This window comes from Diabrotica undecimpunctata, chromosome 6 (assembly GCF_040954645.1).
Source record: "Diabrotica undecimpunctata isolate CICGRU chromosome 6, icDiaUnde3, whole genome shotgun sequence".
Taxonomy (NCBI): Eukaryota; Metazoa; Arthropoda; class Insecta; order Coleoptera; family Chrysomelidae; genus Diabrotica; species Diabrotica undecimpunctata.
In genome coordinates, this window is record NC_092808.1 from 68,345,344 (window position 1) to 68,363,381 (window position 18,038).

The 18,038-nt window shown below is 33.9% G+C and overlaps 1 protein-coding gene across 5 annotated transcripts in view; it reads left to right on the forward strand.

The window, feature by feature from the left end:
- LOC140443479 (ras-GEF domain-containing family member 1B-like) overlaps positions 1-18,038 on the forward strand; it is a 1,395,894-nt gene that overhangs the window by 1,265,191 nt on the left and 112,665 nt on the right. For all 5 annotated transcript variants that reach the window (XM_072534788.1, XM_072534789.1, XM_072534785.1 and 2 more), the window contains one exon: positions 7,099-7,242. In XM_072534788.1, the coding sequence (XP_072390889.1) occupies positions 7,099-7,242 (144 nt within the window). The remainder of the gene's footprint in view (positions 1-7,098; positions 7,243-18,038) is intronic.

Here is an 18,038-nt window from a genome sequence, read left to right on the forward strand (position 1 = left end):
GTTCAAAAACATTAAAACAATTCAGATAAGTAGGATAATATCCAACAAACATTTCAAAGAAGGAAAGTTATTAAATTCTTGGATTGCCTGTACTAAACAAAATGTGAGCTATACATAAATTATTTCTTTGTTATACTTGAGTGACCCGCATAAGTTTAAGTGAAAGCCAAAGACAATTGAACGGGGTTTTTTCAAAATACATTAATGCAGTGATTAAAGACAATAGAAGGGATTATAGAAAGAGGTTTTTGTTAGTTTTTAAGAATTATAGAAAAATATTATTTGTAAATAAGTTTTGGGAAATTTATAATTATAGGTAAAAATTTGTTTGTTATCGAAATGAAAAAATGGGGGAATTGTGACGAGTTTTGATTGGCGGAGATTGAAAAAGGTGGGATAAGTATGTAGGAAAGAGTTTAGCGAGATTGAGGAGAGAGAAAGGAGAATCAGTTGGTTTCCAAGTCTGTAAGACGAACAGTGATTGTTCTCTGGCTGTTCCCGAGATGTAGCAAGCAGTAGTGTTGAATGTTAGTGAGTTTTTGTGGAGTTAGTGTATCTGACAGAAGCTGAAGCAGCAAAATATTGTAAGTCATATTTTTCTACTTATATTCCAAGAGTCACTGTTCAGGCCAACGAGAGATTCAGTTTATCGTAAAGAGAAGATATTCCAAGAGTCATTTTTCACTCGGGCCAACGAGAGATTCAGTTTATCGAGAGGAGAAAGGCTATCATAATTTGAATGATTTGTGCTTTTGAAGGAGATCATTAAGGACGATATACTTGCAACAATCTGTTGTAAGATTGCTGATTACATAGGGAGCGGTTGAGAGGAGATAATACAGTCTACAAGGAACAAGGATTTGGACCACTCATCATCAGAGAGAGATATTTTTGTTTTCTGCAGTTTTTTTTCTTTTATTGATAACACAATTTTTACACGTAATTTAGAAAGGATATAAATATTTTGATTAGGAGAGTTAGAATAGTTTGGGATTTGGAGTTTTCAATGAATATTGTTTGTACCACTAATTTTGATTGTTCGCGTAAGGAGAACAAAATTTTGAGAATCCTTATATGAGATTTGTTTATTGAAAACTTTTGAGTGTGAATTATTTCATTATTTTTATTTCAATATATAGTGTTAGATCATATGTGTTTTTTATTATTCCGGTATTCTCTGGACCTTACCTTTCACATGTAATAGCATAGATATTGAAGCACGAATTTAACCCTGAGATAAAAGAATTAAAAATTGTGATAGAGTCATAATCATATCATTTAAATAATTTTAATTAATCAAAAAAATTAATTAGCTAATTATTGCTTGGCGCACCAAGACTTTAAATATCACAATAACTGGCTTCCAAAACGTGGGGCTTGAAAATATCGCAGCTTTACATTTGAAGGAAGGGAAAGAGATCTGGAATAAGTACAGGTAATCCAGAGATAAAAACATATAACATTGAGGGAATTTGAATTTGAAAGTATTTTGACAATTTTTCCAGGGAATATAAATTTGATTTATTGATTGATCGTAGTTAGTGGATATTTACTGCTATTGAATTATTTGATTTTATTTTCTTTACCAATCATACATTTGATATTTATTTTGAATTATTTGAATTTTACTGATTGCATATTTGATATTTGTCGTGAAAATTTAATACATTTGGGGAGAAATATTGTCGTGTTCTGAAACATATAGAGTGTTGTAAAATTTCACATTTGGCGGGGACAAAAACAGTAACGAAAAGAAACAACATGTCGACCACAAGGAGTCAAAGTAAAACGCAAGAAAGGAAAGAGGATAAGATAGAAGAGGAAACTATTATTGATGAAGGATAGGATAATGAAGGAAATGCCACAATAATGGAGGAAAGAAAAGAAACAGGAATGCTGGAAAAATTATTAGCAATGATGCAAATACAGACACAAACAATGAATGAAACATCAAAGAAAATGGATAAAATGGATAGAAATCAACAAGAAACATCACAAAAAATGGATGAAACAAAACAAACAATGGAAGAAAACCAACGGGAAACAAGGCAAGCAATAGAACTAAATAACAGGAATATAGAGCAGCGTTTGGAAAACTATGAACAGGAAATTAAAGGATGTGTTGAGGGGATAAAGAAAGAACTAATACAACAAATAGAAGAAATAACCCTAAAGAATGCAAAACAAGAGACAGAGATTAAAGATATCCAAGATACAATGAAGGAGATACGAAATTTCCAGAAAAAGGAAATAGAACAGTTGGAAGAAAAATTTGAAATGGCGCTACAAGAAGACAAGAAAGAAATAGAAAAACAAATTGAGGATATCAGAAAACAACGAGAGATGGGAGACAGGAGAGAAGTACTCATCCAAAGTCCGGGTGACATAAAAATACAGTTTGGCGGGGATATTCGGAAAACACACCCAGTACCGTTTGTTAAAAATTTGAAAACCAAATTACAACACATTAGATATTATGACGATTGCAAAGAAACAATTAGAAACCATTTGAAAGAAGGAGCAGCGTTATGGTATGAAAGCAATTAAGATGAGTTTGAAAATTGGACAGATTTTGAAAATAAATTTCTCAACTATTTCTGGGGGAAAAATAAACAGAGAGAAATCAACCAAGAGCTACAGAATGGAAAATATCACGAAAAAATGGGAATATCTGAAGAAAGATATGCTTTGCAGATATATAACAATTCAAAATATCTAGAATACAAATATTCTACCGAACAGCTGGTAGAAATGATCAGCAGACATTTTGAGGAAACGTTGGAAGATCACGTGATTTTGAGAAACTATCAAGATATTGATAGTTTGTGCCAATTCCTTCAATTAAAAGAAGCGAAAAGAAAAGAAATGAGAAATAGAAGACAACATGACCAATATAATGGACCGGAAAGAAGGTATTCATCAAATTATGACCAGAGAAACCGACATCCCAGATCAACAAACGAATATAGGCCGAGAAATTACAATAATTACAATAGACAACAAAATTACGATAACCGGAATGATACACAAAATAGAACAAATGAAAATCACAACAGGAATAGAGATGCACAAAATCCTCCGAATAGGAATACGAACGAACAAAGGGACGATAGAAATAACCAGAGCTTCCAACAACAAAATAGAAGGGAGATGAATCATGTAGCAATAGGAAACGAAAGACAAATTTCTAATTCTAATCTAATATTTTTAGATGCATTTATAAAACATAAAGCGATTAAAATTGTGATTGATTCTGGATCGGAGATATCGCTAATCAATAAAAAACTAGTAAAAGAATTAAATTTGGACAGATTTGTGTATAAGATTCCTAGGGTTGATTTAGTGGGTGCAAACAATAAAAATTTGACGACAGTAAACGAAGGCTTGGGAGTACAGATAAGAGTGGGAAACAAATTCCATATTATGAAATGTGTGGTGATTGAAGATTTAAATCATGATATGATAGCGGGAATTGATGAATTGAGGAAAAAAGATATCACCATAAATTTTTCGGAAAATAAACTGGAAATCAGAGCAGAACCAGAGAACACAGGAGAAGAAAAGCAAACAGATAGGAAAACAAATTCTGGAAGGATCAATGCACAGGAAAAACGCAAAGAAATCGATATGACTGTAGAGGATAAACCGAAAGTACAAGAACAAGATCTAACAGAAAAGAAAAAGAGAAGGAAGAAAAAGAAGAAGAGTTCGAAAAGAAAGCAGGAAAATAAGATGGCGACCAGAGAAAAACAGGAAATAGAAGGTACAGAAGAATTGTTGGCAACCGACGATAAAACAGAATGGAAGCAGGAAGAAAAAGAAGGTATCATCAGAGAAATGAAAGGAATAGAAACATGGTGCTCGGAATACCAAAGGGAATTAGAGGATAAAAAGAAAACAGAAGAAAAAATGGCACTGATGGACGAGAATCCAGAATTTTGTGAAGAAGTATTATGGACAGTGAACACATGTGAACAAAAGGAGGATGAAAGAAAAATAAATTGTGGAGAAAACATGGGAAAGAAAATAGAGAAGATTTTAGGAAACCATGGAGATCTTGTTAATGAAGTAAACCGAGTGGCTAAAAATTATGAACTTTCTTTTAAGGGAAAATACTTGGAAAAATTTAAAACGAAAATATATCCAATCCCGTATAAAGACAGGCAATATACGGGGTATTTTAACATTCACGACATTTATTAGTATCATAAGTAGATTTTAATAACATAGTGAAATAATTTGATCCTAGAAAACTTTTGTCATTTTTAAAATTTAACAAAGAGTTTTCGGCAGATCAAATGGCGGGGATTTGTTATGATATGTAGGATCGAGAAAAATATTGGTTTGATTAAAATATTTCAAAGTTCAAAAACATTAAAACAATTCAGATAAGTAGGATAATATCCAACAAACATTTCAAAGAAGGAAAGTTATTAAATTCTTGGATTGCCTGTACTAAACAAAATGTGAGCTATACATAAATTATTTCTTTGTTATACTTGAGTGACCCGCATAAGTTTAAGTGAAAGCCAAAGACAATTGAACGGGGTTTTTTCAAAATACATTAATGCAGTGATTAAAGACAATAGAAGGGATTATAGAAAGAGGTTTTTGTTAGTTTTTAAGAATTATAGAAAAATATTATTTGTAAATAAGTTTTGGGAAATTTATAATTATAGGTAAAAATTTGTTTGTTATCGAAATGAAAAAATGGGGGAATTGTGACGAGTTTTGATTGGCGGAGATTGAAAAAGGTGGGATAAGTATGTAGGAAAGAGTTTAGCGAGATTGAGGAGAGAGAAAGGAGAATCAGTTGGTTTCCAAGTCTGTAAGACGAACAGTGATTGTTCTCTGGCTGTTCCCGAGATGTAGCAAGCAGTAGTGTTGAATGTTAGTGAGTTTTTGTGGAGTTAGTGTATCTGACAGAAGCTGAAGCAGCAAAATATTGTAAGTCATATTTTTCTACTTATATTCCAAGAGTCACTGTTCAGGCCAACGAGAGATTCAGTTTATCGTAAAGAGAAGATATTCCAAGAGTCATTTTTCACTCGGGCCAACGAGAGATTCAGTTTATCGAGAGGAGAAAGGCTATCATAATTTGAATGATTTGTGCTTTTGAAGGAGATCATTAAGGACGATATACTTGCAACAATCTGTTGTAAGATTGCTGATTACATAGGGAGCGGTTGAGAGGAGATAATACAGTCTACAAGGAACAAGGATTTGGACCACTCATCATCAGAGAGAGATATTTTTGTTTTCTGCAGTTTTTTTTCTTTTATTGATAACACAATTTTTACACGTAATTTAGAAAGGATATAAATATTTTGATTAGGAGAGTTAGAATAGTTTGGGATTTGGAGTTTTCAATGAATATTGTTTGTACCACTAATTTTGATTGTTCGCGTACGGAGAACAAAATTTTGAGAATCCTTATATGAGATTTGTTTATTGAAAACTTTTGAGTGTGAATTATTTCATTATTTTTATTTCAATATATAGTGTTAGATCATATGTGTTTTTTATTATTCCGGTATTCTCTGGACCTTACCTTTCACATGTAATAGCATAGATATTGAAGCACGAATTTAACCCTGAGATAAAAGAATTAAAAATTGTGATAGAGTCATAATCATATCATTTAAATAATTTTAATTAATCAAAAAAATTAATTAGCTAATTATTGCTTGGCGCACCAAGACTTTAAATATCACAATAATATATATATATATATATATATATATATATATATATATATATATATATATATATATATATATATATATATATATATATAATTTTAGGCGAATCGCACTTATTATCTTGATCAAGTAATTGTTTATTATATTTACTAAATTTAAATTTGTGATGGATTCGAATGTTACTACATGGAAATTCATTTTATATAACAATAAAACACTGAAAACTTTGTTTTCAAAACTTCCACAAAATTTATTATAGTATCCTTGAGAAAGGCACTCTGCCGAAAAGCTGTAGTGATAAGATATAATAAATTTTATGGAAGTTTTGAAAAAAAGTTTTCAGTGTTTTATTGTTATATAAATTTAAATTACAGTGGCTCAGTCCAAGTAGCCTGAACGTATGGGATGCTTCGTAATTAATATAAGTATTATATCTAACTAATGATAAACTGAGATAATTCCTTGTACTTTAATGTAAGTATCATTATCTTTCTTCTTCTTCTTCCTACTTTATAAATAGACTTAATGCCTGTTTTACTTCTGTTTTTAGCCTCAATTGACGTTGTCTGACCATCTTTTCCTCGGTCGTCCCAATGATCTTCTTCCATTTGGCGTTTTGTCTCTTGCTATTCGTACTATTCTATTTTCTGTCATTCTTTCGATGTGTTGATTCCATTCCACTTTTCTTCTTTTGGTCCACGCGTTTATTTCCTCTATACCACATCTCGCTCGTATTTCCTCACTTCTTACTCTGTCTCTTAGAGTTTGGTTTGTTATTTTTTGTAAGACTTTCATTTCTGTTGTTTCCAGTAGTCTTTGTGTTTGTGTAAGTATCATTATATTTTTTGTATTGCATATAAAATAACTATGTAACGAATACACCAGTTAACATCAGACTGAAGCTGGTACTTTTGAAACACATTTCACGTTATATAGTTGACTACTTTTGTATAAATTTTATACTATTGTTAGACTTTGATACCAATTTTATGTCAATTGATATCTTATATTGCTGACCATCTTTTATATTTTTATATAACTGCCTATTAACTAAGCCCTATATATTCTTAGTAACACTTTAAATGATTTTTGGTTGTATATACTTTGGCTTACATATACCATCTATTTCAGCCTTTAGTTTCTTGAGTTCCTGATGATGCTGTATAACTTGTAAATAGTGAAAACGGTCGCCCAATCTTTGTCTTAATAAATACAACTTAACACGGATTGTGAGTAAAGGACAATTTTCCCTAACATTCATGAATATGTGCTCACACCAGCAGCCTTGTTATCATGTAAAAAATATATGTTTATATTGGACTACTCTGGAATATATTCCATTAATTTCAATTTTTAAACACATTTCCTAACTTTAATACCAATATTTTCTCTTCAGTATCAAAAAAAGAAAATGAGAGTTCGAGTTGTGGAGTATTGGATAGAAACTGGAAGAGAGTGCTTCAATATCGGAAACTTTAACAGCCTAATGGCCATAATTGCAGGACTCAATATGTCGCCGATATCAAGGTTAAAAAAGACGGTAAGTTAAAAAGTTTTTCCGAAATATTTAGTATTCTTACTCAGATGCGATTGTAATAAATAACAAATGAAATAAAAATTTTGGTATATTATTTAAGATAATCAGCAAGGTTATTTTTTTTATAACCTAAAAACCTACGGTGTGTTTTTATATATATATTTTCACTATTTAATTAAATTTAAATATCATTTTCTTACTTAACTTATATAAACTTATATAAAGATTGCGATTCAACTCATATTTTATTGATTCATTTATCAATGTTATAAAATATATAAAATAATTTTTGAGGAAATAGTTTCATAAAATGTAAATTAAATTAATTTGATTCATATAATTCTTATTAATTTCTCAGTTCCAAGAGATTATGAACCTTGGACTGTTGGAAGTTGAATTAAATCGGCACCTGTGGCTGGCTAACCAGCTAGAACTTAGTCACTTATATTATGATATGGAACGATCGACTTCACTTGTTTGTTCTTTTTTTTTTTAGCCATTCCCTGAAAGTAATATGGTGTTTCTAAGCATCTGTTTATTTCATTTAATGGTTCGTACAGACAAGGTTTTCACCTACTATATCATGTCTTTAAACTTACCGCTTTATTGCATTAGCGGTTGGTAACTCGCCTTTTCGTTTGTCATGATTTGACTTCAAGTACACTGTCTCTTCACGTGATAGTTCAGTGGCTTTAAAATGGGCTCCAATTTGCCGAGTGTCTCCGGAAAGCGTGGAAGCATTTTGTGGTAACTTCATTACACCTTTTATAAGATTACTATAGCAAACTTTTATAATCACTTTAATAATGTTACCTAAAGTTAAAATTAAATTGAATTAATATTACACTGTTGGAAGTGTGATCTTATGATCTTGTTAGTTCTCGGCAAATCCTTATTTTTTACATAAGTTTTTTTAACATATTTTTTTAAATTACATGTATAATAATCACATGGTCTTTTGCTGTTCTAAGTTTGAGTTTAATTGTAAACTGTATGTAGTTTTAATTAATTATTTATACAACTTAACTATTAATGTCTAATATCTTAAGCTTCTTTACAGATTATACCATTGACTGCTACATGTCTTTTTGAGGTAACACGTTTGTATTGACCTCTTTATGGATGTTTGGTTTTTCATATTATTCTTTTTAGATGAACTGATGATGCTTTCTGATTAGAGAGCGAAACGTCTTCAAATAAATAGATGAAGTAGCCATCTTCTTTGTCTTTTTCCCCACCTTTTGACCGTAAAACCCACCACTCTTTGAGTACTTTGAGTGATCCTTAATTTATATATATATATATATATATATATATATATATATATATATATATATATATATATATATATATATATATATATATTTGTGATCCTTCCGTTGTTGTTTCCCAATGCTATTATTTGCTTTCTACCGATTGCCAACTTCCTCTTGGTTTTCCTATAGCTCTTACGGTTTTCGATTGTATTTTGTACAAGTCGTTCATTGTAGGTTTTTATATCTTCTGCGATTTTTTTCCGTATTACTTTGCACAGTTCGGTATATTCAATTCTATTAATATTGGAGTTAATTTTCATTTCTCTTCGTTGTTTCAGGAGAGCTGTTGTTTCATCTGAAAGTTTTCTATTGCTGTTGTGTGCTTGTGATCCTCCAACTTCTTTGGCGCAATTTAAGATTGTTTCCATTAAGTGTGTGCTATTCGTTGGGTCTTGTAATTTTTCTTGAATTAAATTTTGATAGCGTTCCGAGTTGTTGCTTAGGTTAGTGATATTTACCCCTGCAGTTGGTTTCTGGAGTAATTTCATTCTTTCTAGTTTAGTGTTTAGAACGACCCGAGATCTAATTAGTCTGTGATCGCTACCTGTTCGGAATTTGTTGAGCACACTTACATCCTTTATGGTTTTCAGCTTATTAGTTAGGATGAAATCTATTTCGTTCTTGGTAGTTGCATTGGGAGCTAACCATGTCCATTTCCTATTGAGGTTCTTCTTAAAATAGGTATTGGCGATTGAGAGGTTCTGGTAATTTGCGTATTGAACCAGTCTCTCTCCCCTTTCATTTCTTTCTCCAATGCCAAAGTTGCTGACACATTGTTCTTGATTTGATTGTTTACCCACTTTGGCATTAAAGTCCCCGACTAGATACTTAAATTGGCTTTTGTTCTTGTTAAGCACCTCAGTTATTTCATTGTAGAATTCCTCTATTTCCTCATTGGAGTGGGATATGGTTGGTGCATATACTTGCACAATTTGGATGGTGTATCTTCTGGATAGTCTTAGACTTAGACTAGCTACTCTGTCTGAGGTGCTTGCTATGTCGACTATCCTATCCTTCCATTTCTTATTAATTAGGGATGAAATAATAAAACATGTAACCGAATTCTATGAGGGTCTATATAAAGCTCCGGAAGCACAAGAAATAGGCGAAGAAGAAATTGCGGTTCAAGAAGATGTACCAGATGTTCTCGTGGATGAGGTAGAGGCAGCTCTTAAGAGCATGAAGAACGGCAAGGCAGCCGGTAATGACGCTGTTACAGCCGAACTTCTAAAGATTGCTGGTAAAACAACTTGGAAAATCCTAGCAAAAATATACACAGACTGCCTAAAATCGAGACATATTCCAAAAAAGTGGAATTCAGCCAACATAATCCTTATTCACAAGAAAGGTAGCAAGGAAGACATTAGAAATTATAGACCGATTAGCTTGCTACCTGTGATATACAAGGTATTCACCAAAATCATTAACAACAGAATACAGAACACACTTGACGCTGCACAACCCCGAGAGCAAGCAGGCTTTAGAAGTGGATTCAGCACAATGGATCATATTCAAACATTAAGGGAAGTAATGAGCAGAACAAAAGAATATGATCTACCACTGGCGCTAGCATTCATAGACTTCGAGAAAGCATTTGACTCCGTATACCCAAGAGCAGTCATAGAAGCTCTTGTCGACCAAGGAGTAGATAAACCATATGTCGAAACGCTAGCAAATATATACAAAGAGGCCACAGCTAGAGTAAGCATATATGAAAATACCCCAGAATTTCCCACTCAGAAAGGAGTCCGACAAGGAGACACCATATCCCCTAAGCTCTTCACTGCAACCTTAGAAAATATCTTCCGGAAATTAGACTGGAACAACCAAGGTCTATGTATAGATGGAGAATACCTAAACCATCTTAGATTCGCTGATGACATCATTCTAATTGCTAGAAGTCCTGAAGAATTACAACTGCAAATTAATGACCTTAATACAGCCAGCAATGAGGTAGGCCTAAAAATGAACCTAGCAAAGACTAAAATAATGTGCAATGATCTGATCGCCAACGTGGAAATAAAAATTAATGAAACCTCGCTAGAAGTAGTAGATGAATACATATACCTGGGACAGCTCATACATAAATCGGGATCACTACTTCCGGAAATCAACAGACGAATAAAACAAGCGTGGTCAGCATTCGGACGAAATTCCATAGTCTTCAAGTCCAAAATGCCACTATACCTCAAGAAGAGAGTATTTGATCAATGCATATTACCCGTCTTGACATATGGATGTGAAACTTGGATATTAAAGAGAGAAATAACGTCGAAACTCCAAGTAACTCAAAGAGCAATGGAAAGATGTATGCTAGGGATAACAAAGAGGGATCGTAAAAGAATTGAATGGATACGGAGGCAAACCCAGGTGACTGATGTAATCCAAAGAATAAAATCCCTGAAATGGCAATGGGCAGGACATATGGCAAGAAGAACAGATAACAGATGGACCACTAGAACAACTATGTGGTACCCCAGGAACGCTAAGAGACCAAAGAGGCGCCCAAATCTCAGATGGGATTATGATATTAGAAAATTAACAGGAACAACGTGGTCTCGAATAGCACAAGAGATAGAAAAATATGGGCGCAAATGAGCGCAAATTATTAGAACAACATATAACTAAGACAACGTCGAATAATAATAAGAACATAGAATAATATTGAAATAAGGGAGGCTGCACCGTAATTGGAAACGGTTGATAAAGCTGCACATGATGATGATGATGATATATATATATATATATATATATATATATATATATATATATATATATATATATATATATAGTATACTCCCTCTATAACGTACACGGTTATTACGAGGTTTCGCTTATAACGAGGTACATTAGATGTCCCTTGAAATTTGTATTGAACTGTAACCCTCTATAGCGAGGTAAATTTGCTTATAACGAGAGAAAAAAAGATTGAAAAACGTGTTTTTTACGTTTTGGCCCGGCCGTAGCTATAAATAAATACCCTTTTTAACTGCGGGCCGCCCGCAATAAACTTCTTACAATTTATGATTCTTAGTCGGAAATGTAAAATTTATGATTCACAAGTGTCATTGTATTGGGTTGACCATTCACACCTAATAATATGGGTCCTAATAGACAAGATGTGGAAAGTGTTTTAAAGGTTGTCAGAAACTTTATCCAATGACAAAACGCAAATGAAGAAGCATAACACTGTTTCACATCTTTAGAAAATATGATAGATAGGATACTGGACAATTTAAAGCAGTCAAAAATGACAAAATAACTTTATACGCTTTATACATTATACATATTTACAGAATACAGACTTTTTGTTTTAACGTATATCATTTACAGTAAAAGTAAACAACTCTTTTTTGTTTTAATGTATTTCATTGACAATAAAAGTAAACAACTTTGTTTTAAAAACGCCATTCAAACAATATTTATTAGGATCTTATATTGCTCCGAATGGCTTTACTATAGAAAGTTAATGTTTTAGAAAACTACATATTCATATGTATGCACAGTACTATTGTTGTTGGATATAACGAGATCCGCTTATAACGAGGTAATTAGTCTGCCATTTCAGTTCTCGTTATAGAGGGAGTCTACTGTATATATATGTATACATATATATATATATATATATATATATATATATATATATATATATATATATATATATATATATATATATATATATATATATATATAAGTAAAAAGTAATGGCATGTCTCGCAAAACAGAAAACCAAAAATGGTATATCGATGGAAGGCAACCGTATATACGTATTTCTGACTATTGGTCGTCTTCAGTACGGTGCAGCCAAGTTAGAAAAGGAGCATATTAACTTGGGAAAGGATCACTACAGGAGCAATGCAACCTATATATATATATATATATATATATATATATATATATATATATATATATATATATGTATATTTAAATATATATATATATATATATATATATATATATATATATATATATATATATATATAAAGTTATAGTGAATAACCAGCAGTGTATGCAAATAGTTGGTATTATCCTATCTTTATTATATTTTATTTACAAAAGAAAACAACAGAGGAAAGCAACAAGAACATCAAAACAAAAAGAAAACAAAATTCAACTTCCTGAAGGAGCTTCATTTTAAGGGGAAAGGAGTTATAGTGAATAACCAGCAGTGTATGCAAATAGTTGTAGGACATTGCCCAAGCCGCGTCTACTGTTTCAACATATCTCCGGTTAGCTAGAATTACATTTTTATCATTCTGTGTTGTTATGCATGTAAATATTAATTTTATAATTTAGTTTAGAATCTGTTCTCTTCAATGAAACTTGTCTTTGTAAAAATTGTTTAAATAAATCTTTTTTAATCTTTTTTAAAAATCGATATACCGAGTGTTCCAAGTTTAGTTATATATATATATATATATATATATATATATATATATATATATATATATATATATATATATATATATATATATAAATATATATATATATATATATATATATATATATATAAATATATATAAATATATATATATATATATATATATATATATATATATATATATATATATATATATATATATATATATATATATGAAAATTACTGACTTCACGGGAATAACCGCGTTGAGAATTTAAAACTCGACGTTTCGGCACCCATTTTGGAGCCATTATCAAGAGTGATACGGTTCGGTTCGAGTTCGGGTCTCAATCTGCCTACTCCCCTCACTCGAGACGTACCAGTATCGTGTTCTATATTGCAAGAACTGTCTCTCGGCACTGAGGTCTCAATCTGCCTACTCCTCAGTGTCGAGTGACAACCGGTCTTACCCTGTGTGGCTGCTTTTATACTCGCTGTATGCGCGGGAACGGTATGCGCTGACGTGGTCTGAACTGACGTGGCCTGAGCGGTGTGGGTGGGAGGTCGCTGAAGCAGGGGTCGCCATGTTGCCGGCAATCGTTTCGCGTCATCGCGCGTGTTCAAGCTGTTAGGCCATTTTTCGATTTCGATAGCTTCACGAATGATTCTCGCTTTTAATGAGCGGAGTGCCGGTGTAGTTTCCAAGAAGGAGGAGTTCTGAATTGAGTAGGGGCTCTTCAGTACTTCTTGGAAAACACACTCGGAGGGGGCTAGTTCTCAACCTCAACACGGCGCGTCCCAATGGCTGATAGGGAACGTCCTACAGATATGTGGGGCAGGTGTGAATAAGGCTCTGCCAAATAAACACCCGCGGATCAACAGAGCATGGCATAGGGCAGCTGCTATGTCATTACAGGATCGGAGCGGTAGAGAAAATCTCTTTACCGGTCTGATACTGAATAATCACAGGCGGTAATTATGATTTAACCGGTTGTGACACTGCGAAATCACCGAATGTTTGCCGGTATAAGCAAACCACCACTTACTGACCAACGGCTTCGGGCGGATGAGTTGGTAAGTGGAAGGGCACTCTTTTGTCCTGAGATTGAGAAATCGATCTCAAAGGCGGATGAACCAAGATCAACGGCATAAGGATGCAGAAGGCAAGGAGAAACCACTGCATTAAAGATCCCTAAGGATTCTCAAGAACAACCACAAATGGACGTAAATCAAACAGTGGCCCCGAGTGCCCGGCGTCCCTTTAATGGGACAGGGGTGCGAAGAATCCCCGGGTGGAGAAACAAATTTAGTGTAAGCGATTTAAAACGTATAGCAACGTGGAATATAAGAACACTTTATGAAGCAGGAAAATTAACAACAGTCATGCTAGAAATGGAGAGATTAGACATACAAGTATTGGGCCTTTCAGAAGTCCGATGGCCAAAGTCTGGAAACTACACCAAGGATAATAATACTATTTTCTACTCAGGCAAAAGCACTGGAGAACACAGCCGTGGTGTTGGTATTATTATCAACAATAACTTAAAAGAGTTTGTGACCAATTTCATTCCCTTTAACGAACGTATGATGCTACTTCAGCTGAAAGCCAAATCTCTAAACATAAATCTAATTCAAGTGTATGCTCCAACATCTGATAGCAATGATGCTACTTCAGCTGAAAGCCAAACCTCTAAACATAAATCTAATCCAAGTGTATGCTCCAACATCTGATAGCAATGATGCTGAGGTCGAAAAATTCTACGCGGACTTAGAACTGTTAAACAAAAAACATAAAGAAGTAGGAGGTAAAAATAATTATGGGCGACTTTAATGCTAAAGTCGATCGAGGAAAAACTGGAAATATAGTAGGAAATTTTGAGTTAGGTAAAAGAAACGAAAGAGGAGACAGACTAGTCCAGTACTGTCAGGAGAAAGAATTAGTCATAATAAATACATACTACGACCTACCCTTACGAAGATTATACACGTGGACTTCTCCAAAAGATAACACCAACAATATAATCAGAAACCAAATAGATTTTATAACGATTAACAAAAGGTTTCGTAATGGAGTACAAAGTGCAAAAACCTATCCAAGCGCAGATGCAGATACGGATCATAATCTATTACTAGCAAACGTCAACATTAAACTCAGGAAACCGGAGAAAAAAGTTAAAACCACCAAAATTAACATCAAAAACCTAAAAGACGACAACTGCCAATAGCAACTAAACGCAGAGATAAATAAATTAACTGAAGGAAGCGTTGAATGGGCAGATATGAAAAAAGCCATACTAAAAGCGGGAAAGGAGGTCCTAGGCGAAGAAGAGAAACCACTAAAAAGACTGGATGACATCGGAAATAGTTGAGCTAATAAATGAAAAAAGAAAATACAAAAATAAAGATGAAAATAAATATAAAACTATCAAGAATAAAATCAAATATGAAATCAGAAAGGCTAAGGAGGAATGGATGAACAAAGAATGCCAGGAATTGGAAGAACTCAGCAACAAACATGACACCTCAAACTTACAAAAAAAAATGAAAGAACTTACAGGCAACACCAGACAAAGAAGAACACTCATAACAAGAGATAATAATGAAGAAATACTTACTGAAGAGAGCAAAATAAAGGAAGTATGGAAACAATATATAATCCATCTGTTCCATGACGAGAGAGAAAATGAACAAGATAGGTGAAGAAAAACAATACCTACAAATTTTACCCTCAGAAGTAAAGAATGCCTACAGATGCAAACAAGGAAAAGCACCGGGTCCTGATCAAATTCCAGTTGAACTGTTAAAAGCCTTAGATGACGGTAATATAAAGAGACTCACCCGAATTCTCAACCACATATATGTAGAGGGCAACATCCCGGAAGAATGTCTTAAATCGATATTTTTACCTCTACCAAAAAACAACAATCCCAAATCATGTAATGACTATAGATTGATAAGCCTAATGTGCCACCCTTTAAAGATTCTCTTGAAAATTGTTCAAAACCGAATTTATAAGAAATGTGAGGAGCAGATAGATGAAACTCAGTTTGGCTTCAGAGGAGGCATGGGTACAAGAGAAGCATTATTTGCGTTGACGGTACTCTTGCAGAAATGTCGGGAATATAACAAGAGTGCATATGTATGCTTCATAGACTTTAGGAAGGCCTTTGACCGAGTGCAGCATATGAAGTTAATAGATGAATTAAAAAACATCAATTTAGACAAAAAAGACATTGAGTTTATTAAGGCTATATACTGGAACCAGAAAGCAGTAGTAAAGGTGAACGATATAGAAACAAATAATATACTGATTGCGAGAGGGGTTAGGCAAGGATGCGTCTTGTCTCCGACGCTTTTCAACGTGTACTCACAGGTCATATTCAGAAAAGCCTTATGGGAAAGAAAAGAGGGAATAAGAATTGGTGGAGAAATCATAAACACCATGAGATTTGCAGATGACACGGTAATTATGGCTGAGAGTATAGAAGAACTTCAAACTTTACTAGATGCAATAAATATTGAATGCATTCAAATGGGACTTGACATCAACACAGATAAGACCAAATTTATGATAGTATCAAGGAGTCCAATAAATAATGAACAACTAACTCTTGGTGGACAGCAAATAGAGAGAGTGACAAAATATAAATATCTGGGAGCTTACATCAACACAGAATTAGATCCAGACCAAGAGATCCGGGTACGAATAGAAATGGCAAGGGCAGCGTTCTTAAAATTCAAACAATTGTTCTGTGACAAAAATCTGAATACTGCGCTGAGACTGAGGTTTGTTGAATGTTACGTCTGGTCGCAACTATTGTACGGGGTAGAAACATGGACACTAAAAGCGCAAATAGTTAAAAAGATTGAAGCCTTTGAACTTTGGATATACCGGAGAATGTTGAGAATTCCATGCACTGCCAGGGTCACCAATGAGGAAGTGCTGAGAAGGATGGGTCGAGACAAAAAATTGTTGAGAACGATAAAAGTACGCAAGACTGCATACCTTGGACACATACTAAGAAATAATAAATATAGTCTTCTGCAGGTCATCATGCAGGGTAGAGTCGATGGCAAAAAGGGAATAGGTAGAAAGAGGAAGTCATGGCTGCGAAATATTCGAGACTGGACAAACATGACTGTAGACGAATTATTCCACGTTGCAAAAGACCGAGAAGCTTTTAAAAATGTGGTCGCCAACCTCCGGTAATGGGGACGGCATAGGAAGAAGAAGAATGAGCGGATGGGAGCGATTTTTTTTGCTTTTTCGAAATCTATTTTGTGGCCTGTCTGAATATGATGTTGGGCTAGGGCTGAAGTGGTATCGGAATGTTTGACTGATAGAGAATGTTCGTGAATACGGTTATGGATTCGTCGGTTTGTCTGTCCTACGTATGTACGTGGGCAACTGGAACAAGGTATCTCGTAGACACCATGGTCTTCATTGGGGATTGGGGTCTTTTACGGATCTGACGAGATTGGACAATTTGGAGTGAGTGGTGAAGATGGTTTTGATATTAAGAGGGATAAGAGTTCTACTGATCTTGTCAGTGACACCTTTAATGAAAGGTAGAAAGATTTTGGGTTGATCCGGCGGCAAGGTTTCTTTTTTGGATGGAATGGGGTTTAGAAGTTTTTGAATGCTTCTATTGATTTGGGTTTTGTGGTAGCCGTTTTGTAGGAGTGTTTGTCTTATTGAATTGATTTCGGATGACCTGTGATTGTTGTCGCTAAGTCTTATGGAACGGGAAATAAGAGTGTTGATGACTGAATTAAGTTGGGCGGGGTGATGATGTGACTGGGCATTGAGGTAGCGGTTTGTATGAGTGGGTTTCCGGTACACGGAATATGAAAAACTGTGAGGTGGATTTTTCCGAATAAGAACATCAAGGAATGGCAAAGACGCTTCAGACTCAACTTCCATCGTGAATTGAATGCTGGGATGTATTCCATTCAGGTGGGAGAGGAAGAGATCTAATGTGTCTTTACCATGGGACCAAATGTCATCAACGTACCGTAACCAGCAGGTGGGTTTGAGATTTGACGAGGACAAGGCTACTGTTTCGAAATGTTCCATGTATATATCTGCTATTACGGGAGAGAGGGGCGATCCCATTGGGCCA